The 27,335-nt window shown below is 43.7% G+C and overlaps 1 protein-coding gene across 2 annotated transcripts in view; it reads left to right on the top strand.

Annotated features, from left to right (window-relative positions):
* LOC126161859 (organic cation transporter protein-like) overlaps positions 1 to 27,335 on the top strand; it is a 325,910-nt gene that overhangs the window by 65,610 nt on the left and 232,965 nt on the right. For both annotated transcript variants that reach the window (XM_049917973.1, XM_049917972.1), the window contains exon 2: positions 8,027 to 8,278. In XM_049917973.1, coding sequence (XP_049773930.1) covers positions 8,120 to 8,278 — 159 coding nt within the window. In that variant the 5' untranslated portion in view covers positions 8,027 to 8,119. The remainder of the gene's footprint in view (positions 1 to 8,026; positions 8,279 to 27,335) is intronic.

The following is a 27,335-nucleotide window of genomic DNA, read 5'->3' as shown; positions in this document are numbered from 1 at the left end:
TTGAAGAAGATTGTCCTTCCTGTCACCAAGTAACTGACAAGCGTTAAAGCGTGATGTGCTAGAAATGAGAATCAACCATATGTAACTGTAAACAAGATCGTGTCGTATGTCAACAGAACCACTTGAGCAAATAAAATTCTGACGCACTTGTCGCATCGGTGTCATTGCGATATTGAAATGTGTGCCCCCTCGTTGATTTCGCAGGCATTCGTCATTCTCTCTGTCGCATATTACATCGCCGTTTCCAGGAACGGCACGTTGCAACAGTCATCGATAAATATCCCCACCCATTTCCCCGGCTGCTTCCCACAAGACTGTCAGTTGTACCGTGGCGTCCCTATACGCTGTAGCCGCAGGTAACGTTAAGTGTAAGAGTGGGGAGCCTACTGTTGGCATAAGCTATCTGTAATCTACTTCAGTCGTGTTCCGCTTGTTATTGTGTCAAACAGTCACATTTTGGGTGTTTGTGGAACTGCTCCGGTATCTGAGTGGTTTGATTCTTAACTTTATTGGTTGAACGGGCATACATATTTCGTCCTTTTGAGAATCATCTTGTCTTCTAAACAAACTACTAACATCCTGACATTTCCAGCTGGTCAGTTCACGCATCTACGAACGAGAAATTAATGCGCTAATCTCTAACAACGTTTTAAAGTAATGATTAAGTTAGCCTAGAAATGCGAATTATTACAAAATATCGACACTAGTTGTCTTTAAAGAAATTATTTCGTCGTGGAAAAATGAAAAATGAGCATCTCGGTTAACGGTGAAGTGATAGAGGCAGGAAATGGCTTTAGCTTTGTCATATCATAGCAAGTAAATCGTGAAAATCACAGGGAAGTTAAATAAGATCAGCTGATCTTCAATTGAAACTAGCTCCTAACTACTGACTAGTGTATGACGTTGTTTTTCGGTGGGCACCATTTAGTGACGCGCTCGTAAAACAGCGTATAATTGTGCGTTGTCTAGCATGCTGATTGTATCGCAAATTGAAGGAAGGCAGCCAGTGCACGGATGGCTGTGAGAAATGTTGTATCTCTGATTTTATCTGCGTGACACTTATTACTTCTTTTCAACACGGGGAAGATAAGTTCATTCCGGTAGAGAAACGATAGAATTATGGCGCGTTAATCCCTGTATTGGACTCACATTCGAGAGGAGCAGGCTTCATGTCCATGTTTGAACAACCACATTTGACTTTCCGTTGTCCTATAAGTCGTTAAACGCAAATGCCTTTGAAAAGAAGACGGCTGCAATATTCTCGCTCCCCCAAGTGAGCTTTTCCTTCGTCTCTAATGACGCTGTCATCGACGGGGTCTTAAACGCCGGTCTCCCTTTCCGTTTCTATTGACATGGATGTCGACGGAAGGCTAAACTCTAACATAATGGCACTTTCTCTTTCCACTTCAATTATCTCTGAAAGTAGCATGTCTACTACGCAGCAATAACGTCGCTCGCGTTGCATAAACCGCTTCCCGGGTGTTGGCGAATGTCGGAGGAAGTTTCAGCTGCAAGAAATAACGCCTCGGGGAATCGTTTCTGTCATCGTCGCCATCCTCTGTAATCACCTCTTACAGAAAGTGGGTGACCGTTCATCTACTATGTAAGCAGCATATACTCGATGTTCATTTAACGATTCAACTATAGTGCGTTAAGCACTATATTGGTCTCGCATTCGGGAGGTGCAGGCCTCAGATCCCTGTTTGACAAACCACATTAGATTTCCCGTTGTCTATGTCGCTAAAGGCAAACACCTTTAAAAAAAAAGACACAACTGTCTATGTCCTCGTCTGCTATTCCGCAATTTTTCAGAAGCTGTCGGTTTTTATTTCTACTTATCACGGACTATTCCTCTTTCTTAAAGCGTAAAGAGCTATCTTCAGAGAGATGCCGGATGGTTATAATTAAATTTTCCCTATTTAACACGCTATAACACGGAAACTAATTACCGTACGAGGACCACACTTGGTAGTATTAGTGTCGTGGACATAGGGAGGAGAAATAATGCAGAATCAATTCAACTGAAACACTTTTAATGTACTGCCACGGTACACCATACCATTACATAACGGTGCCATTACTGCTACAAAAGGGGCTCAGGATGGCACCCATCACTCTCCAGAAGAGTCTGAAAGAAGAGTCTGAAAGCGCAGGGCTGCATTCTGCACAGCAGAACGAAGCTTGTCCGTAGGTATGCTGGCCACTTCTCGTGATATGCTGCTGTTCCCCTGGTAAACTTTGTCTTCAGGTAGCCCCTCAGCCAAAATTACAGGGAGTAAGATCAGGTGGTCGTGCCTGCCAAGTATTTGGAAACGATCGGCAGATAATTTGATCGTTTCCAAATGTGTTTTGGAGAAGCAGGTGAACTTTACGAGCGATATGCGTTGGGGCCCCATCTTGCATGAAAACTGTTGAGTTCAATGCCTCTCTCTCCTGTAGGATGGGTATGCCATGCTGACAAAGCATATCGCAGTATCGCTGGCCAGTCACGCTGCACGTCTTTGGTTCCTGAGCGCCAACCTGTTTAAAAAAGAATGGGCCAATGATGAACGTAGCCGTGAAGCCACACCTTACGATGACACGTTCACCATACAGAGGAACTTCATGCACAATGACTGGAGGTGAAGATCCCCACACTCGGCGCAATTCTGTTTGTTCACCTCACCCGTCGGAGAAAATTGTGCTTCGTCTGTCTATATGATGGTGCAGAGTCAGTCCTCGTCAACTTCAGTCATTTCGAGAAAGTGGAGAGTGAAGTCAACTCGTCTTTGTGCGTCCTCTGATGCAAACTGCTGTACGATATGGATCTTGTACGGATACCATTTGAGAAAGGTTCCAAGCATCTTCCAGACAGTGGACCATGTTCAACTTTTGCGATACAGCACGCGCGAACCTGACGATCGGGAATTGTGCGCATCTTTGTCTGCCATAGCAACAGCGATTTCATCGACCACCTGTGGTGCAACCGGTGTCGGCCTCTTCCCGGAGTGACGCCCAGTTCTCCAGTTGATTCGAACGTCTTCATACACTCCGCACAGCAGGTGGAGAAAGAGGACCCTTCCGTAATTCTTTCAGCCGGTGATATTTTCGAAATGCAGCTGCAGCATTACTGTTGTTTTGATAATAGAGCTTCACCTATAATGCCCTGTTCCCTTTGTCCAAGCTCGTATTGACGCGTCAACAAGTGCACTGGGACCGGTCAGATGTGTGAGACTATGAATCACGATGGTGGCCATAGTTGCAACTGGACGGTGGCGCTGTGACGCATGGAAATCATGCAGCCCGTACACTGGACATTAATGCTACTAAGTCTGGTTCTCGTACGGTAATTACACTACTGGACATTAAAATTGCTACACAACAAAGATGACGTGCTACAGACGCGAAATTTAAGCGACAGGAAGAAGATGCAGTGATATGGAAACGATTAGCTTTTCAGAGCATTGACACAACGTTGGCGCCGGTGGCGACACCTACAACGTGCTGACACGAAGAAAGTTTCAAACCGATTTCTCATACACAAACAGCAATAGTCCGGCGTTGCCTGGTGAAACGTTGTGATGCCTCGTGTAAGGAGGAGAAATGCGTATCATCACGTTTCCGACTTTGATAAAGGTCGGATTGCAGCCTATCGCGATTGCGGTTTATCGTATCGCGACATTGCTGCTCGCGTTGGTCAAGATCCAATGACTGTTAGCAGAATATGGAATCGGTGGGTTCAGGAGGGTAATACGGAACGCCGTGCTGGATCCCAACGGCCTCGTATCACTAGCAGTCGAGATGACAGGCATCTTATCCCCATGGCTGTAACGGATCGTACAGCCACGTCTCGATCCCTGAGTCAACAGATGGGGACGTTTGCAAGACAACAACCATCTGCACGAACAGTTCGACGGCGTTTGCAGCAGCATGGACTATCAGCTCGGAGGCCATGGCTGCGGTTACCCTTGACGCTGCATCACAGACAGGAGTGCCTACGATGGTGTACTCAACGACGAACCTGGGTGCACGAATGGCAAAACGTCATTTTTTCGGACGAATCCAGGTTCTGTTTACAGTATCATGAGGGTCGGATCCGTGTTTGGCGACATCGCGTGTATCCGTTATCGCCATACTAGCGTATCACCCGGCGTGATGGTATGAAATGTCATTGGTTACATATCTCGGTCACCTCTTGTTCTCATTGACGGCCCTTTGAACAGTGGACGTTACATTTCAGATGTGTTCCAACCCGCGGCTCTATCCTTCATTCGATCCCTGCGAAACCCTACATTTCAGCAGGATTATGCACGACGGCATGTTGCAGGTCATGTACGGGCCTTTCTGGATACAGAAAATGTTCGACTGCTGCCCTGGCCAGCATATTCTCCAGACCTCTCACCAATTGAAAACGTCTGGACAATGGTGGCCGAGCAACTGGCTCGTCACAATACGTCAGTCACTACTCTTGATGAACTGTGGTACCGTGTTGAAGCTGCATGGGCAGCTGTACCTGTACACGCCATCCAAGCTCTGTTTGACTCAATGCCCAGGCGTATCAAGGCCGTTATTACGGCCAGAGGTGGTTGTTCTGGGTACTGATTTCTCAGGATCTATGCGCCCAAATTGCCTGGAAATGTAACCACATATCAGTTCTAGTATAATATATTTGTCCAATGAATACCCATTTATCATCTGCATTTCTTCTTGGTGTAGCAATTTTTTATGGCCAGTAGTGTAGAGTCCGTGTTATAACGCATGAAATAGGGAAAGTGTAATTCTAACCACGCGGTAGATGAAACTGGCCAGGTTGAACCTGTGGACAGAATTATCAGCCGTAACTCTCATGCCTGGTATGGTCCGTCGCATTTGCACCAAACCCTTGTTAGCGAATAACGGGCTAGTTCCTCATCTCCACTCCGAAAACATACCAAACAGTTAGAGCACGCATTCGATGACGCCTAGCCAGCGTCTGAATAAAGACTGTGAACTGGATGTGTACTGATTATAGTTAAATTAAACTTTGAATAGCAGCTCGTATATTTGCGTGGAGCTGCACATCAAGTCTTGACATCATGCGCATGTTACAGATAAATTGTCACTTACTGATCATTTGAAAATCATCGTTGTGACCGTAATCAGCTAATATTGTATGAGATAGAGACTTCTGTGTAATTAGTAAAGGTAATGAAAGAGCATCTTAATTTAATGATACAGAAAATAATTTAAAATACTCATTAACATATCTCGTACATGACTTTCCCTCCTGTCTTGGGGTAAATGACACTGTGGTGGACTGTCGTCTAACTGCAGGAATGAGTGCCAGTGTGAAAGGAGGGAAGTTGGTGGGGGTTGGAGTGGGGGAGGGGGATGAGACAGATATGCAGAGAGCACTCGCATTTATTTTACGTCTGCCCAAGATTACATAATTCTGCCATTGCGGTATCGTAGCTAACTGCTTCGATACGTATCACGTCATCTTGAAAATATCGGAGTATTTTTATAATTTCTTCAGCAAACGCATTCTTATAAATGATTTTGTACTTCGATAGTTTTAGGTTTGTTGTCGGGTCAGTCATCAAGTGGACAAATCACAGAATCTACTTGTCACACTCTTGTAGTCGTTAATAACTAAATACGGATTAATAGATGCACTAAGTAACACATTCGATTTACGACTCATGTCTTGTGGTGTCTTACTCCGCAGTGCATAATCGATACCATCGTATGAGAACTGTATTGTTATTTAAGTAGCGTCGGAGCGAGCATGAAATACAGTGTGGTTGTAATTAAACTTTCTCTGCTTGAGCCAGTGCAGACGGAAAACTATTTACCGTATAGGTATCCAACTTCATACGAATGAAGCTCAGACTATGCGCTGCAGGGTTTGCGTTGCTAGTAGTGTTCGTTAATGTTACGACTTCCTGTTAAGCGCCGGTACTGGTGCGGCGACATAGGGTTGAAACGCAAGTATTAGTGTGCATTACAGTTGCAGACAGGCAACTGTATCAGGACAAGGTGTTTTACCAAAACAACAGCAATAGTGCTGTTGCTCTTCACGAGCATCGACTCCTTAAAGTCATACGGGGAGATCCTCTTTCCGCACCAGAGGTGAAGAACATAATTCGGAAGTTATAATTAACTGGCGATTTGGGAATTTCTCCTGGCAGGAGCCAAAGGCCGTTTCCTCCACGAATTGCTGCAGTTAATGTTGCTGTGGCTGAGTATATTGGACCCAAAAAGTGCTGCGAACAATTGTGAAATGGTATCCTTACAAACTTTCAGGCTGTCGTGAATTCAGATGGTTATCACACTGAGCGACGTTTATTACCTGGAACGTAAACATGGCACGCAATTAACAAATGTTCCCCACGCATATGGAAACTAAAATGTGCTTCTTTCAATTGTTATTTGTTATTTCTCTTCCACATGTCCTTACAAATGTTTCCACAAAGTTGTTCTACGATCTCTCGTTTTTCATGGGGACCCTGTCATGTAACGCAAGTTTAGTTATAACCAGTCTTTACTCATAGTGTATATAGTCACTACATTACAGAGCTTGCTATCGAAGTAACGAATTTACACTCCTGTCTGCTCTCCTATAATGGGCTGTCACTAGTTGTAACAGGTCGATCCAGAATGGTTTTGTCTCCCGCGATAGAGTGAAACCTGTTATTGAAGACTTCATAATGAACTGGGTAGGCATCGTCCACGGCTGGGGAATAATTATGTCAATCACACGTCTATTCATCCAAACTATGTGGGGCATTATGTATGTCGTTCTGACAAATTAACTTGTCTCCTCTGCCATGACGAGAGGTCTCCATACTGCATGGAAAATGAAAATGAAAATGTACACCGTGAAGCCTGTAGTGATTCAGGGGTGAATCTCTGTGATTCTTCGGACCTTTGACACTAACAATGAGCACATTCCTGACACCAGATGTCTAACGTTTTGAACAGTTCCTCCAAAAGACCATCCAATGTCCCGGGGGTCCAGTGCAGTCACCGGCGCCGTCATGGGACACATAATATTTGCTGGTTCAGTACGATCGTCGAAACAAGTGATTTTTATTTCAGCAAGTCATTTCGTGAGAAAGTAGGGTCGTGAGCGATACCCGTGAAAAACGACTGCCCGATTCGAATTCCAATCCGACACACAGTTTTCTCGGAGGCATTTAATTCCTATTATACAGTGTGCTCCTAGTATAAACGCTGCTCGATGCGCTAATTGGAGTTATATTTACGTTAGTATACTCCTTGTAGAAGTTCTCCTCGGTGCAACAACTGAATTCCATGTGTTTACAGCAGCCTAGACACCACTGGCATGTAGGGCGTTTGGAGAAGGTGTACGGAACCGAGAAACACGGGTGAAGACATTTTGCGCAGTGTACATCGTTTCCCTGTACGCATGGAACCGCATTTGGGAACGACTGTTGAATGACAGCTACCAGCCTGCATACAGCCTACAGTGTACACTGAAATGCAGACTTTTTTCCCTTCTCTCTCTAGCGATGCACCGTTTGGAAGGAATTCATTGCCGATTAGTCATTTACGTAATTATGTTTGTCTCCTACTCCTTCTCGTTGAAGGTGTTATAACGTCTCACTCCAAACCTTTTACAATTATATACCGCTTCTTGGTCTCAGCACAGCGTTGCTGTCTCGTAAAGTTCCCTATAACATTGCACTAAATTGGCCTTGAGCCTTATTCGTTGAACTGAAGCTGAATGACCTATGTTTGAAGCACAAATAAAAGATAATTAAACAACGTAGTAAATACCTGGAGAGGTTAAACAACGCAGTAAATAGCTGGAGAGGTCTTTGGATTAACAGTTTCGAATGAAAATGTATCTCTTAAGTTATGCTCCTTTTATTACATGGAATTCTTCTTATACAACAAATAAATGCTGTTCGAAATAAAACGAGGTCTTAGAGGCAAGGTTTGTGATTGTGTGATAAGACTCATTCCAATGCCTTATCTTATTAACAGTGTATTTTAAATGCCTGTCGTGATCAAATTAGTAATCACCTGTACATTGTTTCAGCATCCTGTACGTGCGGAGGCAGTGAAATATCCTCTGGGAGTGATCTTTCATATCTACGCTGCTTCTGAGACGCGCCACCGGACGAACTAGAAAATGTATACACTTCTGACAAAGGAGCAGCGTGAGGTGGAAGAAAATAACAATGATAGCAAAGACAAGGACACCAACGACGAGGACGTTGATGGGTACGACAGCAACAATAGCAACGGGTACCGACACGAAGGGGGTAACAACGAAGATGACGACAATCAGGCATGGCTACAGTTAATCACAGTCTTTTCGGTAGCTCCCCCATTTCTCGCTCTCTATTTCTCTCTCTCTCTCTCTCTTCTCTCTCTCTGTCTTTCTCAGCAACTCTTGTCATTTGTCGACTGAGTGAATGTTCTTTTGTTCATGCATGACTTCCTGTAAGAAAAGGTGAGTAGATCATCCACATTCATACTACCTAATGTTATCTGTATACAGATATTTGATACTCAGCTGTACAATCTTCATCAGAAAATAACGTGACTCCATCAAACATACGTAATGTTTTAAATTACGGTATTTACTGACAGGTACTAATAAAAATGGCCCGGAGAAGTATATTTCGAGACAAAGTAATTTTGTTTAATCCATTTGCGGATCAGTTGACAAGATGAACCACAGCATCAACATTTTCTGGAAGGAGCAGCAGCGTACTTATCTCATTCGATCTTAGACGAGTTCGTGAGATGTTCGTTGGGCAGAGAAATTCAGCAAAGCTAATAAATTTCCTGACCACATAGATCATCTAATTTCTCTGCCTTTGATTGTTACTTCTGTGGGGAGCTCAAGGAGCAAGGTACTCAAATAATCCTCGCATACGAGAAGCGCTCCAACAAAACATTGCTGCCTTTCTTCAGGCAGGGCTACTACTCTTGTCTTATAGTTTGATAAATTACGTACAGCGCTCCTACGACGATGACGGGAGACGTTTCCAATATATTCTGTGAAGAGCAGTTCCCATGTTCATAATGCAGAGTACCTCATTTCATGTTAGACTAATTTACCTGTACTTGCAATTACCGTAAAAGAAAGTTTCGTCTTATACACTTCTTTATTCTTCAGAAACCCGAAAATAATGGTTATTAAGCATTTCGTTGGCATTTAATAGTACCTAACGAAACAGTTGCTTATCTAAGTTCAAATACATCTCCGATGCTAAAGAGATTTAAGAATTACTATAATAAGAAAATTGCCCAAAAATGTAATTTTTAACTTACGTTTCGACATATAATATTTGTAAAATATTTCATAAGGTCCGTATCTCAGGCGTGAAGTTCTGAATTTTTTCATTTACGTTCACTATCTATAAGCCTTTACTTTGATTGTCGTTTATCCTCATGGAATATCTGCTGAATTACAAAAATGTCATTGGTCGTCACGATGATATCCTTTAATTCTTCTCCCTAATTTGCTACACCACCAACTCTGGTCAGCGAATTGATATTGCCAATGTGATTTGCATTACGTCATACAGAAAAAAACTTGAGGTTTTCGGTGCCGCAACTAGAGAAAAATAGGTCCGTAAAATCTTTATTTTGCTGCAGATGAAGCATGTGAGAGTGGCAGAATGAGCAATGCCACAACTACACAGATTGTTCAGTGGACCGCAGCAGGGTGTCTTTCATCTTTAGTCATTCTTTCTCCACGTCAACAGCAACTTGACTGCCTGCAGTTGAATACCAAATCGAGCTTCAATGTTTTGCCTGCAGACTTCTTCAATCCCCTTTATCAAAGTTATGAAATTCAGCTGACTGGCTAATTATTGAGGGAAAAGTGATTTTCTTTGTTGTTTAATTAGTAAAAAAATCCTATTGGTAAAATATTTGTCATTTATTATCATCGCGTAATTCACCTGTGGCAAATTTCTTTCCTTGATGATGCTCCTCTACATACAAACTGATAAACAAGCATACAGAGTGTAAATAGTCTTCACAGGTTTGCCGCCAGATTGCACAATATTTCCTCGGAGCAACTGTCAGATATCTCCAGGTGGTTATTGCTGGTGGATAGATACGACTGACGGTATCCGCACATAGACGCCTCTGTATATAGAACACGCGCGCAAAGAATGCGCAGGTGCGGAAATCACCTATGCACAATGATTTGCAGACAGATGGCGCCGTACTCAAGCGCCCTCTGCCGAAAATCGCAGAGCGGCCCTCTTGCGCGTGGGTTGTACGCTGCGTTTACTAACAATGCAGCCAGACTTAACTCACTAAAAAACTGTGGTGTCACCGCCAGACACCACACTTGCTAGGTGGTAGCCTTTAAATCGGCCGCGGTCCGTTAGTATACGACGGACCCGCGTGTCGCCACTGTCAGTGATTGCAGACCGAGCGCCGCCACACGGCAGGTCTAGAGAGACGTACTAGCACTCGCCCCAGTTGTACAGCCGACTTAGCCAGAGATGGATCACTGATAACTACGCTCTCATTTGCCGAGACGATAGTTAGCATAGCCTTCAGCTACGTCATTTGCTTTGACCTAGCAAGGCGCCATTACCAGTTTATATTGAGATTCAAATTATGTATCATCAAGAGCGATGTTCTACACTTATGGATTAAAGTTACGTATTCCAAGAGCTTCGTACTTTATTTATTAGACTCAACTCCTTTAACTGTTCCAGACCTCACGCCAGCCTGCGTGAGCTTAACGCGTGCATTTCGGCCTCCTCTAGCTATACGGTGTTGGCTCTTCTGCCAATACATCAAAAACCATACTACACCAATGTTATGCCGGGTCTGTTATTGAAAAATCTTGGTTTTCGTGTCGTGATTTAATAGCAGCCAGTGTTGGTTTCCAGTCTGTGCTCAGTTGATATCCCACATCCCTGTTATCGAGATTATCAGCTGTACGGATATGTATTGCTTCCTTGATGAAACACTCCCAGAAAGATGACGCTGGGTATAAAACTTCCGTCTTGTCATAAATCATGCGATGTTCTGTATTCAGACAGTGTTCTGCAATTGCGACTTCTCCGGTTGGCGTACGCGTGTATGACGCCGTTGTTCATTGCAATGTTCTTTTACGGAGGGCTTTGAAGAAAAAGCACTACACTCAGCCACTCCCAAACGCTCTTATTTTCTGCGGATGATACATTTGTGGTGTGGCCACATGGACTTGATACTCTACCTACGTTTCTTCACCATTTAAATTCGCTCCAACCGAATATAAATCTCACAATGGAACTGGAAAAAGATTGTACTTTACCTTTTCTTGATGTTTTGGTGCGAAGGAAAGCAGATGGAACCTTGGGACACAGCGTCTGTCTCAAGTCAACGCATGCAGATCTATATTTGCAAGCCCCAAGCTGCCATCACCCTGCACAGTGCGGTAGTACATTACGTACATTTGTTCATAGAGCGCATGTGGAATCTGATCCTGAAAGCCTGTCGACTGAGATACAACATTTGAAGACAGTGTTCCAACAAAACGGTTCTCCCCAGAGAGAGATACGTAATGCTCTCAGGCCCACACTGGAGCAAAATGAAGATACGAAGACAACCACCACTTTGGCCTTCTTGCCGTATTTTGGTGCCATGTCGTCAAAAGAGTCCTCGGATGATATGACATTACGACCATCTGCATAACTGAGGAACCTTTTGGGTTCGGTTAAGGATGATCTTGGCCTGAGGAAACGTGGTGTATATAAGATTCCTTGACAGTGTGGAGCAGCATATATAGGCCAGACATGTCGCACAGTACACGAACGCTGCGACTAATATCAGCGTCATTCACGCCTACGCCAAACGGAGTAGTCGGAAATTGCAGAACACTGTCTGAATACAGGACATCGCATGATTTATGACAAGACGGAGGTTTTATCCCCGGCATCATCTTTGTGGGACTGCTTCATCAAGGAAGCAATACACATCCGTATTGCTGATAATCTCAAGAACAGGGATGTGAAATTTCAACTGAGCACAGCCTGGAACTCTGCACTGGCTGCTATTAAATCATGACGAGAAAATCTAGATTTTTCGTTAACACACCTGTCATAACATTGGTTAAATATGGTTTTCTAATGAGTAACGTATGGCCGCACTGTTAGTAAACATAGCGTAAAGCCCACGCGCAGGAAGGCCGCTCTGCGATTTTCGGCAGAGACCCTATGAGTATGGCTACATCTGTCCGCAAATCATTGCACACGCGCCATTTCCGCGACTTTCTTTGCGCACGTGTTCCACATACAGGGGCGTCGACGTGCAGATACCGTCAGTCGTGCCTAGCCACCAGCGAGGTTCAACCACCTGAAGATGTCGGACAGTTGCTCTGAGGAAATATTGTGTAATTTGCAGAACGTTATCCGGCGGCAAACCCATGAAGACTATTTACAACATATCCGCCAGGAAAGCTTGAAGAGTCACAAGCATACAGAGTCTTAAAAGGAGCTACCAAGTCTAATGGCCAATTTGTCAGTCAGATACAGTGCACTACTGCTGTCTATGCTATCCACCTGCCGTTCGTTCATCGTTAATATTGACTTAACGGATACTTGCACCATAACTCATTCTGGTGCACGAAGGAATATCTGCTATCACTGTTTACGCAGCGAATGAAGGATAACCTACAATGTAAAATCACTTACCGTCGCTGTTTACGTCGACAGATTAGATTCCAAAGTTATGCGTTTGGGATGAAATAATCTACCATGGTGGATCTGTCCATCGGATGGACACTTCAAGTCCAGCTGGAACCAGGCTCCACCCTGACTCCCTCTCATCGTCAGCAGCACACACTCTTCTGGGTCCTCTCTTGTCACGAGCAACATCGTAAGCGCATGTCCCAATGTGTGGCTCCCCTTGTTTAGACACTATACACTTACGTTACTCTATAGGCTGCGTTTCTGAATTTGTGTATTGAGTTCGGATAGCTTACAAGCTGATGCTTTTCCACAGTTTCCTTATACGTCTTACTGCTTTTCCGCACGCCTGCGACAATGAACCTTTTGTTGACCGTGAGCAGAGACCAAGATAACAACATCGGCCTCCAAGGCAACACTCTGGCTGGCGCCGGGTGCAGGCTGAGATAAGCTCTGCCGTTTGCCCCTGCTACCTTTCGCAGTTTGCGCTCCCACTCAGAATGTCAGCAAAGTGCTACGCCGGAGCTCTATATTCACTTCCTTATTGCTCCCTTCTGCCGTTCTGAGACCCGCCTCGCGATGGAGGCGAGGTAAAATATCATATTGTATGCTTACAAAGGTTTCATGGGTTCGACGAACTACCCGAGCAGCTATTCGCAGCGTTTGCACTCTAAGATGTGACACAAATTTTTCGTGCATGGAAATTACGCTCTTGGTACCAGAACGAATGTAAATAATTTTCAGTTATACGCCAATTAGTTATTTCAACAAAGCTTCTTAAGTTCTTATCGAGGACGTGTTGTTCTCTCTTGGAAGCACTCGAAGCGTCTATGCCTGTAATTTATGTACACGACAAGCTGTGGAATAATGGCATAACCTTGGCGCCACATGTCTATACGCGATGATAATAAATGACAAATATTTTACCAATAGGATTTTTTTACTAATTAAACAACAAAGAAAATCGCTTTTTCCTCAATAATTAGCCAGTTAGCTGAATTTAATAACTTTGATTAATGTGTCGGAAACTTTCTTCTATAGGTGTGTTCCACAGAAACTAGGCTGAAAGTGTGGCAAGGCTGCACAAATGTTGTGTGTTGTATAGGTTAATATGAGAGCAATGTGTCGTTGCAGGACGATCTGCACGAGCGAGTGCGGGCAAGGACAGCATTCACTTATCTCGCTTTCCTCTTCAGCTGATATTTTGCAGAGGTCCTAGCTGGTATGGGGAAGGAAACTCAGAAAAAGGTTATTAATATATACGCGTTTACACTGAATATGTGTCTGTTGGTGTTCATGTAAATAACGTAGACAAAGAGTCACAATACAAGATACAAATAATGATTTATCTCTCGGTTAAACAAAACGATTGTGGTAATCGTCGTCATTATCATCAGCCATTTGACATCCACTGCTGAGTAAATACTTCATACACATTTTACGGTGTTTATGGTTTTCACCTATACGCGTCCATATTACTTCCGGCATGTTTTGTCATGTCATCTGCCCATCTTCGAGTTTTCGTAATCTTCTGGAATTCAGCACTCAATCCCTTTGGTTCATATACCAAACACTCGGCTGGCTACAAGTCCTACCACTTCTATTTCATTCTGGAACAGTCATAATTACTTTTTACACTTCAGTGAATTCCCTGATACATTTGTTCGTTTTACTGTGCCTGCTAGTAATTCCCAAACCGCATCATTCGAATGTTTGTTGTCAAGTTCATGGTTTTAGAATGGTTATCGCAATAAAAATCAGTATGTCTATGTCATGACTAAAAAATTATGATGCGCACTGACTGTAGACTTCCACTTTCTGACATACAGAATCTTAATTTATAAAACCTTATTTAATTGCCGATCGAAGTGGCCGTGCGGTTAAAGGCGCTGCAGTCTGGAACCGCAAGACCGCTACGGTCGCAGGTTCGAATCCTGCCTCGGGCATGGATGTTTGTGATGTCCTTAGGTTAGTTAGGTTTAACTAGTTCTAAATTCTAGGGGACTAATGACCTCAGCAGTTGAGTCCCATAGTGCTCAGAGCCATTTGAACCATTTGAACCTTATTTAATTAACAAAGCCACTCTAGGCTTCTGGTTATTTCTCTTACCGTTAGTACGATTTGCTGTTCGATAATTTGGAAATACGTTTAGTCTTATTACATCTAAAATGACGCATTAATACGAGAGTTCAATAAACCTCAGTCGTAAAACCTAGAGAAAAAACGTTATTCTTTCTTATTATCCTAGTGAGAATGCTTGTTATGCAACTACCACATCAATCTGGAAAAGTTGCAGCTCTAACACTAACTGCTATAGGAATCTACCTATGAATGATCCCACCACCGCGCATTGCACTGATGATCATCTAATACCACTAGTAAACGTTAACGGGGGTGTTTCCGTCTTTCGCTTTTACCGAGAACAATTTCAAAGAGGTGTGAGAATGTCTGTGGAGGAATGGCAGCCCATTTTTCCTGAAGAGCCGAAAGCAGACATGCTGAACGCTGGGGCCTCGAGCGAAGTCGATGTTGTAACTCATCCCAACGATGTTTCATTGGTTTCAGGTCGTGCCTGTGGTCAGACAACAGGCTTTTCAACTTGACGTGTAAATAAATAAAAAAACTCTGATACTTAAAGAATCAGTCATTGCCTCTGAACGATTCGTGTACTGTACACAGTACACAATGCCTTGAAATGTGTTCATATCCTTCCGCATTTAGCACTTCCATATGCGGGATGATGGAATCGTACCCTAACTGCGGAAAACGTTAACATAATGTAACACCATCTTCTCCGTATGTACCATACATGGTGGTGGGTAACATTTTTCAGGCATTCGTCAAACCGAGAACCTTGCATCATACTGCCACAGAATGTAGCGCGATCATCATTCCAGATTTTTCGTTTCCTGTATCCACTGTCAGTGGCGTCGCCCTTTACATCAGCTCAAGCGTCACTTATCTTTGACCCACAGAAATGTATGGCATGTAATACCGTATTCATTTTAACTGTCTGCACGCAATCATTGTGCTAGCTGGACTACTGTGTAAATCACGTATGAGCGGCTGATTTCATCTTATTTTTTACATCCAGTTTCCGCAATGCTCGACTTACCTTGTCCGTCAGTGCGTGAGGTCTGCCTGGTCTTACCGCACGAGATAGCCGCATGGTTTGAGGCGCCATGTCACGGTTCGCGCGGCTCCCCCCGTCAGAGATTCGAGTCTTCCCTCGGGCATGGGTTTGTGTTGTCCTTAGTCTCAGTTAGTTTAAGTTAGATTAAATAGCTTGTAGCGTAGGGACCGAAGACCTCAGCAGTTTGGCCCCACAGGTTCTTACCACAAATACCCAAATTTCCTGGTCTTGATTTAGCTGTGATTGTTCTTTCACGTTTACACTTCGCAATCATTAACAGTCGTATTGGGCAGCTTTAGAAAGGTTGAAATGTCCCTGATCTATTTTTACCCAGGTGACATCCAATTATTAGTCCGTGTTCGAAGTCGCTTAGCCCTCCCGAGTGACCCATTCTGTTGTTAGTACTTCTCTACTTTTTTATACTGGTGGGTCCACCTCTTGTGACATCTAGTGGTCAGTTCCACATTATATAAGGATGCTTGGATAGTTTTGATCAGATAGTGTATGTATGTCTTAAAAATTATGTGTTGACGGGAAATGGCATAATTTTAATCGAGTGAACAAAAAGTACTTGATCCAGTACAAAAGTTTTCAGGAGACGCCGCATTCGCAAATTAAATAAAAAAGAATGAGTTTTTTCACTCTGCAGTGAAGTCTGTGCTGATATGAAACTTCCTGGCTGATTAAAAATGTATCAGATCTCGGGATCTTTGCAAGTGTCGAAGGAAAACTTTTGTGATATTTGGAAGGTAGCGGTTGAGGCACTGGCGGAAATAAAGCTATGAGGGACAGTCGTGAGTCGTGCTTAGCTAGCTCAGTCGGTAGAGCTCTTCCCTGCAAAAGGCGAAGTTCCCAAGTTGTTGTCTCGGTCTGGCACACAATTTTAATCTGCCGGGAAGATTTAAATCGAAACATTCCTACATCCTTTCTCGACTTCGCGTAAGTAATTTTGTTCTTGCTCATTCTCTTGTTTTCTCGGTTCGGGTTTTTGGTTCGAGGATAAAGCATGATAAACAAGTTTCAAAGGTGTTTAAGAACGGGTTCCGCCTCCTGGCGTTTCGTAACTGTTTAATTTATTAGGCGATGTGAGACGAAGCTGAAGATGGTGTGACAGATACTAGACTTGTCCTCGCATAGGAAGGAACTGACCGTGGCCTGATTTTCCATTAAGAGGGCTACAGCCGCATTCCAGACTCAAGATTGCTGCAATACCTAATATACACCTCATAGCACAAAAACAAACGCACGTATAGTACGAGCAAGGTTCTTTAACATAATACATCTCATGGAAACAGAATACACTTACTGCAGGATACACAGGCATGCGTGATAGTGAAACTGAGATAGGATATGCAGGACACGGTATATTCTAGGCCGCAATAGCTGAAGCAGCGGTTCGATATTAATCTGGATACCAACGATACTGTAAGAGAAATTTGAGGGCTAGTGATATTAACATTAACCTTGTTTTTATTTATTTAAGTTAATCTTACTCATTTGGAGATTGTTCAAAAAATCGCTCTGAGCACTATGGGACTTAACATCTGTGGTCATCAGTCCCCTAGAACTTAGAACTACTTAAACCTAACTAAGGACATCACACACATCCATGCCCGAGGCAGGATTCGAACCTGCGACCGTAGTGATCACGCGGTTCCAGACTGAAGCGCCTAGAACCGCACGGCCACACCGGCCGGCTTGGAGATTGTGTTTTAGTTTTCATTCTATACTGCAAGCTGTAGTGCGCGCTGTTTAACAACAGTTTTTTAAAGTGCCTCAGTTCTTTTCATCTAAGTGGCAGACAAGCTGGCAGGGAGCAGGGCGATCCCAGTAGGGAACAAATTTAAAAGTAATCTCGAATAAGTGAGAATATAATACAAATTACATAAAACCGACTGAAAGAGAACAGAACAGAATAATATAACGTAGAACTATAACTGTCAATGGAAATAAGAGTGAAAATAATAATAATGACCAAATTAATAATAAACACGAGATAAATGAACTTTTTCGGTGTTAGTAGTTTCCTCCATTGTTTCTCAGAAAAACAGTCTCATATTTAAAGGGTGAAAAGTAAACAAAATTCGTTTTCGTCTTTTTCCTCATTCTCCGTTGTTCCTCGGTTGCTTCAGAATTCATGGAGGTGTGTTCCGTCTATGTATTTAGTTGCATACACGTGAACATACCTCCATAAAAATACGTTTTGTTCTACTTATGAATTTATTTCATTTTATGGGTCTAAATGTAAGAATCAAAAACTGCCGTGCATTAGTAGGCGTGGTCCTATTGGAGCTCATGTTATCCTACCTGTTTTCGAGCTATGAACTAAGTTAACCAGTTGCAGAGGAACCTACCTTTTAACGTGGTTCCTGGACCATTGTGTAATTTTCCATTCTTTTATATTAACAGGGCTTTGCTAAACATGAAACGACACGTGACAAAAAAAATCCCAGTATCGACTGAACCCCAGACCTTTGAATTTTTGTTCAGCGATGGGAAAGGAAGGGGAAAACGACAATAATGGCTGATTAGTAGCGATCATTCCAGTATTCACCTAAAATAATTTTGGAAAAGCGAAATCAGGATTTCTGTGCCTAGTAACGAACACACTCTCCATCTTCAGCCCACGAGTGGCCTACCGGGACCATCCGACCGCCATGTCATCCTCAGAGGAGGATGAGGATAGGAGGGGTGTGGGGTCAGCAAACCGCACTCCCGGTCGTTATGATGGTATTCTTGACCGTAGCCGCTACTATTCGGTCGAGTAGCTCCTCAATTGGCATCACGAGGCTGAGTGTACCCCGAAAAATGGCAACAGCGCATGGCGGCTGGATGGTTACGCATCCAAGTGCCGGCCACGCCCAACAGCGTTTAACTTCGGTGATCTCACGGGAACCGGTGAATCCACTGCGGCCAGGCCGTTGCCCGCCTGGTAACAAGCTTGCATCTCTTTTCACTTGACCAACTTCCGTACTATCCAATGACTTAGAAACGTACAGTAATTTTTAACATGGTCAAATATACCTCAGATATTCTAATCCTGGTATCCCTAAGGCTCCTACTCAGACATCGATACTGAGAGAGCACAACCGCTGGCACCGTGCGGCCCGCGCTAGGAGGCGCTTCCAACACGTCAAGTGCTGCCCTCAATTTACGGCACGTGGCCAGTATACAGGTTGATTCCCTGATGGTGTTACAAACTTCCAGGAATGGTGGAGAAGGAAGGTAAAGGACCCTGGTCCAGAATGACCGGATAGGAAGTTAAAAGCGAAAATTGTTCTGATACCTCTGACATTGGAGTAGATGTACAGGTACTTAGGGCAAGCCAATTTCCAAGGACTGAAACAAGGAAAAAATGTCCAATAAACATGGGCTGTAAAATGCGTACCTTAAGAGGCACACGTTTAGTAGAAGGGATGTGTTTCATACCAGCGAGGATCAACAAGTGCTCTGAGCTCTTAAGCTAAGCACTTTAGAATCCTTGTTGACAGGACTTTTTTTTCTTACTTGGTCCAAACTATCACCCCTATAAGCTGCGAACCCCGCAATCTTAGTAACCATAGTACCGGTACTTGTATTCTGCTATCAGAAGTATCAAAACAATGTTCACTTATAACTTCCTATCCGGTCATTCTGGACCAGGGTCCCTTACCTCAGACTCATACATTTACCGTTCTCTATCATCCCGAAGTTTCCAAAAACCTCAAGAACACCTTCGAGGAGACCGCTTTGAGAGCGATAAAGCAGTGTAAGCAGAGGTAAGATTGCGGTTCCGTCGACAAAGTCCAGCGTTCTACAGTCATGGTGTCAACAAATTGGTCTCTCGTTAGCAGAAATGTGTTCGTCGCCAGGGTGACTATGTTCTGAAAAAAATGTAGACATGAAGAACAAAGATGCAGAAAGTTAATAACGTTTGTTTTATTTAAAAATTTTCAAGAGTTTTCACATAAAAATCGGAGGCATTATTTTCCAGCACCCTTTCGTACATTTCCAGCATAAATTCTGTGTGAGCGACCAGGAGGATATCGGCTTTCAGTTAGCGTCTCGCTTTTAAGTTGCTCCAAGGGTCACATGAGAGCGGCATGGCAGGGTTTGCCGGTCACTGGCCCGCGCCATCTGTGAACGCTGACTATTCCTCGCTTCGGTTTCCAATCTGGTACCCTACATAAATGTACCAATTCCGTGTTACGAGATGGGAAAGAGATTGATAAATATGGCTTGATCTACGCAATCACTATCGTAATTCTCGTCATTTGAATAAGAAGTAATGAGTTGATCGGCTTGCACGTGACTTTAATCAGTGTCAGATGTAATCTGCATATAAAGAAATGAAAAGTATCAGGTTGGGAATGGCATGAATCTTTTCAAGGCAAAGCCTGTGCAGTTTGACACTGGGTCCAACTGGGTTTCCGTAATGTACATGGATCATCTGTTAGCCGGGATGTTCCACAGACTGACGATTGCTTGACTTTTGTCTACATTGAAAGCCAGTCGCTACTTCAGGGATAAGACTTCGGATAAAGTGCTAGAAGTTCGCACGCCATCTGAACGCCTTTCCGTCTGTATGCAGTGTGGTCTGGATGCAGTCAGTAATTCGAAAGTCGGCTGTGAAAAGAATGTTCACGATCGGCCCCAGCAGCGAGAATTGCGGCACACCGGCATTGATGCTGCTGTCTGAGATGATACCATTCTGAACACGTGTGTGAACTGTTCTTCTTTGCAAATATACCCAGAAGAGACATCCTTGTGAAGTGGACCCTTGATTAGAAAATTTGAAGAGGAGGCCATCATTCCAGACGTTGTGGAAGACACGGGAGGTGTCTAGGATGATGTTTCGAAGAATTCCAGCTTTCTGTTGCGTCCATCACCTCCTTCACCAACAAAAAAGTTGATGAGTTGTAGACTGGCCGTGAATGACCTACAATACTCTTCAGGGATAAGATTTTCTGCTTACGTATTTCTCAGTAGTCGACACATCTATTGTCTCTCAAATAGTTTAGAGATCGTCAGCACTAGGGTGCTTGCTCCCTTCATGATATGCTGACTACCTCGGTATGTTTTGATGCATGGTACAATGCCCATTGCAGTCTACGTAACTGAAGGGAGCTGTGATATAGAGGGCAGAGTTCAAGGACAGTAGCCTTAGATCTGTTAGTCATGTCCTGGATCCTTTGGGATATCAATGCGCTGAAGCTTGCGGTCCATGTCTTTGGGTGTAATTGGGTCAGTTGCATCACTGACGTCCCGTAAAGCCAGAAAATATAAATGGTTCACATGGCTCTGAGCACTATGGGACTTAACTTCTGAGGTCATCAGTCCCCTAGAACTTAGAACTACTTAAACCTAACTAACCTAAGGACATCACACACACCCATGCCCGAGGCAGGATTCGAACCTGCGACCGTAGCGGTCGGGTGGTTCCAGACTGTAGCGCCTAGAACCGCTCGGCCACTTCGGCCGGCCAAAAAACATAGCCGCTAAATAGACTACTGTTCTACCTCACCGCACATGGTTTTGTTCGTTACGCTACTTAACAGTAAAGACCGTCAGACTGTGGTCACAACGGTATTATCTTATACATGTACGGGCAATATTGTTGGAAGGTTGAAGTGTAAGGCGTTTATCGTAGTAGTAGCAAGTAAGAAGGCAGTTGCTGCGTAATGCGTTCAGCGCAGATGAAGACGGAGAATACTTTACTCTCTGTGTTTCTGAAGCATATCGCCTTCAGTTGTATATGAACTCTGACCGGTTTCGTGACGTCAGATCATATCTTCAGGTGTACATCTACAAGATACGATACGTGCAATCGACATTATGCTAAAAATATATACGTATCCTAATAATCTGTTGTCTATGACAACCAACATGAAAAACTCACAGGTCAGCAAAACACTTAAGCCCTAATATGGGAAAGAGGGAGAACCAACCTTTTCAAAATAAAATACCGTTACCCGCAATAAGGAGGGCGTCATAGTCCAGATTGACCAGCTGAAAAACTGACATGTTAAAAGCGCGTTTAGCTACAATGAAAAGAGCAGTATAAGGAAACAAGAAAAATTAAAATGTCCCAACTAGCAACAATGAAAGTTCATGGTTAACAAAATTCATTCTATAACAGGAAGCGGCGGACAGCAACCCTCCAAACGCCTCGTCGTACAGAGCCACACTGCTAGTCAGTGTACTCATGCATGTCACAGAGGCATCATACACATAGCGGGGAAATTTACAAGCATTTTCGCGAGTGTCCAGATATGATGGGAGTGACTGAGACCCTCGTTACACAGTACAATGATATAAACCATAAAATACTTCAGCGTAAAAATCATTAACACTAAATAGACCAGACGCAACAGCATGTAACAACCATTCCAGGATCAATAACCACGCGGTGGCATAACTACGACGTTATCTCCTTGAAAGGCAGTCAGAATTCGACAGTATACTGTAATGTCTTAACTCCACTGACTGTTAAGGGTTTGTTAGAGGTATAGCTTTAGATACTGCATAATTTCAATCTCTTCCAGAATGTGTAAGGTCTTCTCGTTTACTTCTCTGTGTAAGACTTTTAAATTATTAACTGCACCTGTCATGGAATGGCCAGAATGACGTAAGTGGCTAAGTAAACTTCGAACTCCTCTGATTCTAGAGTTCTCGGAAGCTAATACCAAACCCTTTGCCAGTCTGCCTCACACACTAGGAAGGATAATTGTCGCAACTGGTGCAATATACATTAGTAGCGTCGCACTTTTCAACAAGCTACCTTCTCTCTATGTACAAGTCTTCGGTTAAGATTCTGTGGGATACAAAAGGATGGCTTTATCTTTTTTGCGGTAACGTTTTGCATGCTTTCTGTGAAGTCGTGCCAAAGTATAGTATCCCATGGTAACCAATGAAGTCGTCTTCTCCCTCCTCCAACCTCCTAAGTGTGATTTCATTTCACTACCGTTTGACCTCTGCCTATTCCTAACGAATTCTTCGTTACGCAGCATTTATGTCATTGGAATCGTATCCATGGACATGTACAGTGTGCAGAATACACTGAAATTCTCGATCATGTGTCTCATTAGACAAGGATACACTGTCAAGACTATACAACATTAATGTAGAAGCTGCCAATTTTACCCAAGAAGGTTGATTAGAACTGCGGTGTATGACAGTATCCATCATTGCGGCCTTTCTAAAAATGACATACTCAATCCTTGTATCCGGTAAGGAAATTTTTAGTTCTAAATAAGGTAGCCATCCTTCCTCGCGGTGTTCTGTGGTAAACTGGTCCTTTTCGTGTATAAAATTCATTTTATCAACAAAATCACAGCAATATCACTTTCAAACTTAGTCATAAATATAATAGTAACCCAATATGACAACTGTGAGCCCATGGCCAGACCATGCTTCTGAAAGTAGGTACGACCCCCCCCCCCCCCCCGAACGTGAAATAATTGTAGATGAGCACTGTACTGAGGAGCTTGAGGATATCGTCAGTCTTATCTGCAGGGCTTCCGCTGTAATTCCTCAAGTTGTGACCAATCATATCATGCGTCGTGTCGACGGGAACGTTGATGTACATATTTTTTATATCTAATGATGCCGTATGCGTGGTCTGCCGAATATTCAAATATGACAGCTTATTAATCACCTCATCTCTGTTACGAAAACTGAAGTTACTTGGGTGGGAATAACGCTCATTTAGATATTTTGCCAGTGCTTTCTCAGTCTTCCCGTGTCAGGGCTGATATGGTTTACCGACGTCTGAATGTTTCATATTTGTTGTCACAAAGCATTGATTATTAGGATAGATACCTGTTCTTTTATCATAATGTCGATTTTACGTCTCCTATCTTGTAGATGTACACCTGAAGATGTAATCTGACATTATGAAACCGGTAGTGCTTCTGTAAAAATTCATATACACCTGAAACGATTTATTTCAGAAACATAGATTACATCAACTGCGGTTATAATGAACAGAAAACTACACTCCTGGAAATTGAAATAAGAACACCGTGAATTCATTGTCCCAGGAAGGGGAAACTTTATTGACACATTCCTGGGGTCAGATACATCACATGATCACACTGACAGAACCACAGGCACATAGACACAGGCAACAGAGCATGCACAATGTCGGCACTAGTACAGTGTATATCCACCTTCCGCAGCAATGCAGGCTGCTATTCTCCCATGGAGACGATCGTAGAGATGCTGGATGTAGTCCTGTGGAACGGCTTGCCATGCCATTTCCACCTGGCGCCTCAGTTGGATCAGCGTTCGTGCTGGACGTGCAGATCGCGTGAGACGACGCTTCATCCAGTCCCAAACATGCTCAATGGGGGACAGATCCGGAGATCTTGCTGGCCAGGGTAGTTGACTTACACCTTCTAGAGCACGTTGGGTGGCACGGGATAGATGCGGACGTGCATTGTCCTGTTGGAACAGCAAGTTCCCTTGCCGGTCTAGGAATGGTAGAACGATGGGTTCGATGACGGTTTGGATGTACCGTGCACTATTCAGTGTCCCCTCGACGATCACCAGTGGTGTACGGCCAGTGTAGGAGATCGCTCCCCACACCATGATGCCGGGTGTTGGCCCTGTGTGCCTCGGTCGTATGCAGTCCTGATTGTGGCGCTCACCTGCACGGCGCCAAACACGCATACGACCATCATTGGCACCAAGGCAGAAGCGACTCTCATCGCTGAAGACGACACGTCTCCATTCGTCCCTCCATTCACGTCTGTCGCGACACCACTGGAGGCGGGCTGCATGATGTTGGGGCGTGAGCGGAAGACGGCCTAACGGTGTGCGGGACCGTAGCCCAGCTTCATGGAGACGGTTGCGAATGGTCCTCGCCGATACCCCAGGAGCAACAGTGTCCCTAATTTGCTGGGAAGTGGCGGTGCGGTCCCCTACGGCACTGCGTAGGATCCTACGGTCTTGGCGTGCATCCGTGCGTCGCTGCGGTCCGGTCCCAGGTCGACGGGCACGTGCACCTTCCGCCGACCACTGGCGACAACATCGATGTACTGTGGAGACCTCACGCCCCACGTGTTGAGCAATTCGGCGGTACGTCCACCCGGCCTCCCGCATGCCCACTATATGCCCTCGCTCAAAGTCCGTCAACTGCACATACGGTTCACGTCCACGCTGTCGCGGCATGCTACCAGTGTTAAAGACTGCGATGGAGCTCCGTATGCCACGGCAAACTGGCTGACACTGACGTCGGCGGTGCACAAATGCTGCGCAGCTAGCGCCATTCGACGGCCAACACCGCGGTTCCTGGTGTGTCCGCTGTGCCGTGCGTGTGATCATTGCTTGTACAGTAGTGGTGGGCAGGAAATCGCGTATCTGTTAGAAATCACAGTGACTGAGAAGTCACAGATATCACAGTAGTAACTTTACAGAATCTAACTGCGATTTTAGTCACAGTTAGCAGTCGCAAGTAGTATTTCATATTCAAAGACGTGAGCCATCTATTGGTCGAATTTAGGACTGCTTTCTGCGATTTCAGTGACAAGTCGCAACTAAGAGTCGCAGGTAGCAACTAAAAAGCGCGGTTAACAGTGGCATCTGTTGGCCAAAGTTTGTACTACGTCCGTCTCTGCGATACGGTATCGAGTCTAACTGCGATTTCCGTGACAAGTCGCAACTTAAGAGTCGCAAGTAGCAACTAGAAAGCGCGGTTAACAGTGCCATCTGTGGGTCAAAGTTCGTACTACGCCCATCTCTGCGATACACTATTGAGTCCAACTGCGATTTCCGTGACAAGTCGCAACTAAGAGTCGCAAGTAGCAACTAAAAAGTGCAGTTAGCACTGCCATCTGTTGAGCAAAGTTCATACTACGCTATTCGCTACCGAGTCAAACTGCGATTTCTGCGACAAATCGCAACTAAGAGTCGCAAGTAGCAACTAAAAAGCGCAGTTAACATACTTTTCCTAGTGTCATCTGTTGACCGACGTACGTACTTCGATATGAGAGCCTTGTGCCTCACGAGATCGATGTGCTGTGTGTGCATATGAAGGGCTTATTTCAATAGTGGTACAAGTCCATTTTTGTTCATTTTGAGATACAGAGTCGTAAAGTTAAATGAGCGCTGACAAATCTGCATTTGAGATACCATAAATATTCAAGCAGATGGCTTCTTGCTAGAGATGAACCTTTATTTATGTTTGTTTAGATCACTAATTTCAGAAGCATTATAGACAGAAAAGTGGAGGTAATGGACTTGTACCACTATTGAAATAAGCCCTTCGTATTATATGACGACATGCACATTCAGCATCAGTTATGGTTGGTCAAATACTGCTGTGACTCTGAATGTATTATATTAATAAGAAGCAACATTGCCTTTTTCTCCTGAAAATATCAAGTAACGTAACAAATGTGTTTGATTCTGCTTCCAATATGACAGTTTTTGTTAATACTCCACATGCCTACAGGACTTTGCAATGTTAACACAGCAGAACTCAGACATCTGTATAAGTGTAGAGAAATGAAAACGGTCATATGAATGCCTCACTTTTGTTCCGACACAGTTCAAGACTCGGGAGAGAAGTTTTACACCTGGTGTTCTACATGGCAACTTCACACACAAGAACTTTTTGCCGACACTACTACCACCTACATAAGTAAGCTTTTCCCGTGTTACTTTCAAGTAATACACTTAAGCTATTCCTGATTTAACTGGAAGATCTGTACTTCCCACTTTCATATCAACAGCCTCAAAATGCATATTGTAGACTTCGGGATATGTTACAGGTCAGTGGCACACCAAGATTGTGGAGAAAGGGGGGGGGGGGGGCGGCATGTCACTCTCCAACAATTGTTTACCAATAAGTAAGTGGCGGAAAGTTATGGGTATAGGATGGCTTAAACATGTGGAAAATGAGATTTTTATTATTCACTCACTGTATTTGACACTTATTATTCCTTTAAAATCGCACAACAACTTCAATAAAACACAGTTTAATATTTCACACACTTATTTCACAATTATTTCACTTTTAAACTGCAAATCCTCTAAGAGCTCTCTTGAATCTTCACGAGTCTCTCTCAAAAACAGCCTTGATGTGGATAGATACGTACAGCAACCAGTAATCAGAGTCAGAACTGTGTCTGCAAAAACACAAGGATTATTAAACAATTTTTGCTGTCATTAATTACTAGCAATATAATTGACAGAGTAGATTGCTAATATTTGCTATAATGAATATCACATTTGCAAGAACGATCTCACTGAAGTAATTAAGTCCATCGAAACGCTTAGAAACTAACCTCTCGTCTGACGAAAACGGTCTAAAGACGCAGTGGCAATTTCTTCAGATCTGTTGACAATGATATTTTGAGTTATCACTTTACCGAGTGACTGAAATGTAGTTCGGGTACCTGAGGACATAACAATATGTTAGAATTCATTTTCTAAACACGAACTATTACGGCACTGTATGGCTACTTACATATTAATTACACTATTAATATTTTCACAGTTGTTTCTTTAATACAAGATTAAAGCCAACGGAAGAACAAACGTAAAACATACTTACCAATGACAGGTTTGTTGAGATGCAATTT

Source organism: Schistocerca cancellata, chromosome 2, assembly GCF_023864275.1.
Source record: "Schistocerca cancellata isolate TAMUIC-IGC-003103 chromosome 2, iqSchCanc2.1, whole genome shotgun sequence".
Taxonomy (NCBI): domain Eukaryota; kingdom Metazoa; phylum Arthropoda; class Insecta; order Orthoptera; family Acrididae; genus Schistocerca; species Schistocerca cancellata.
The sequence above is the reverse complement of the archived record's forward strand: the minus strand, read 5'-3'. Positions and strand labels throughout refer to the sequence as shown.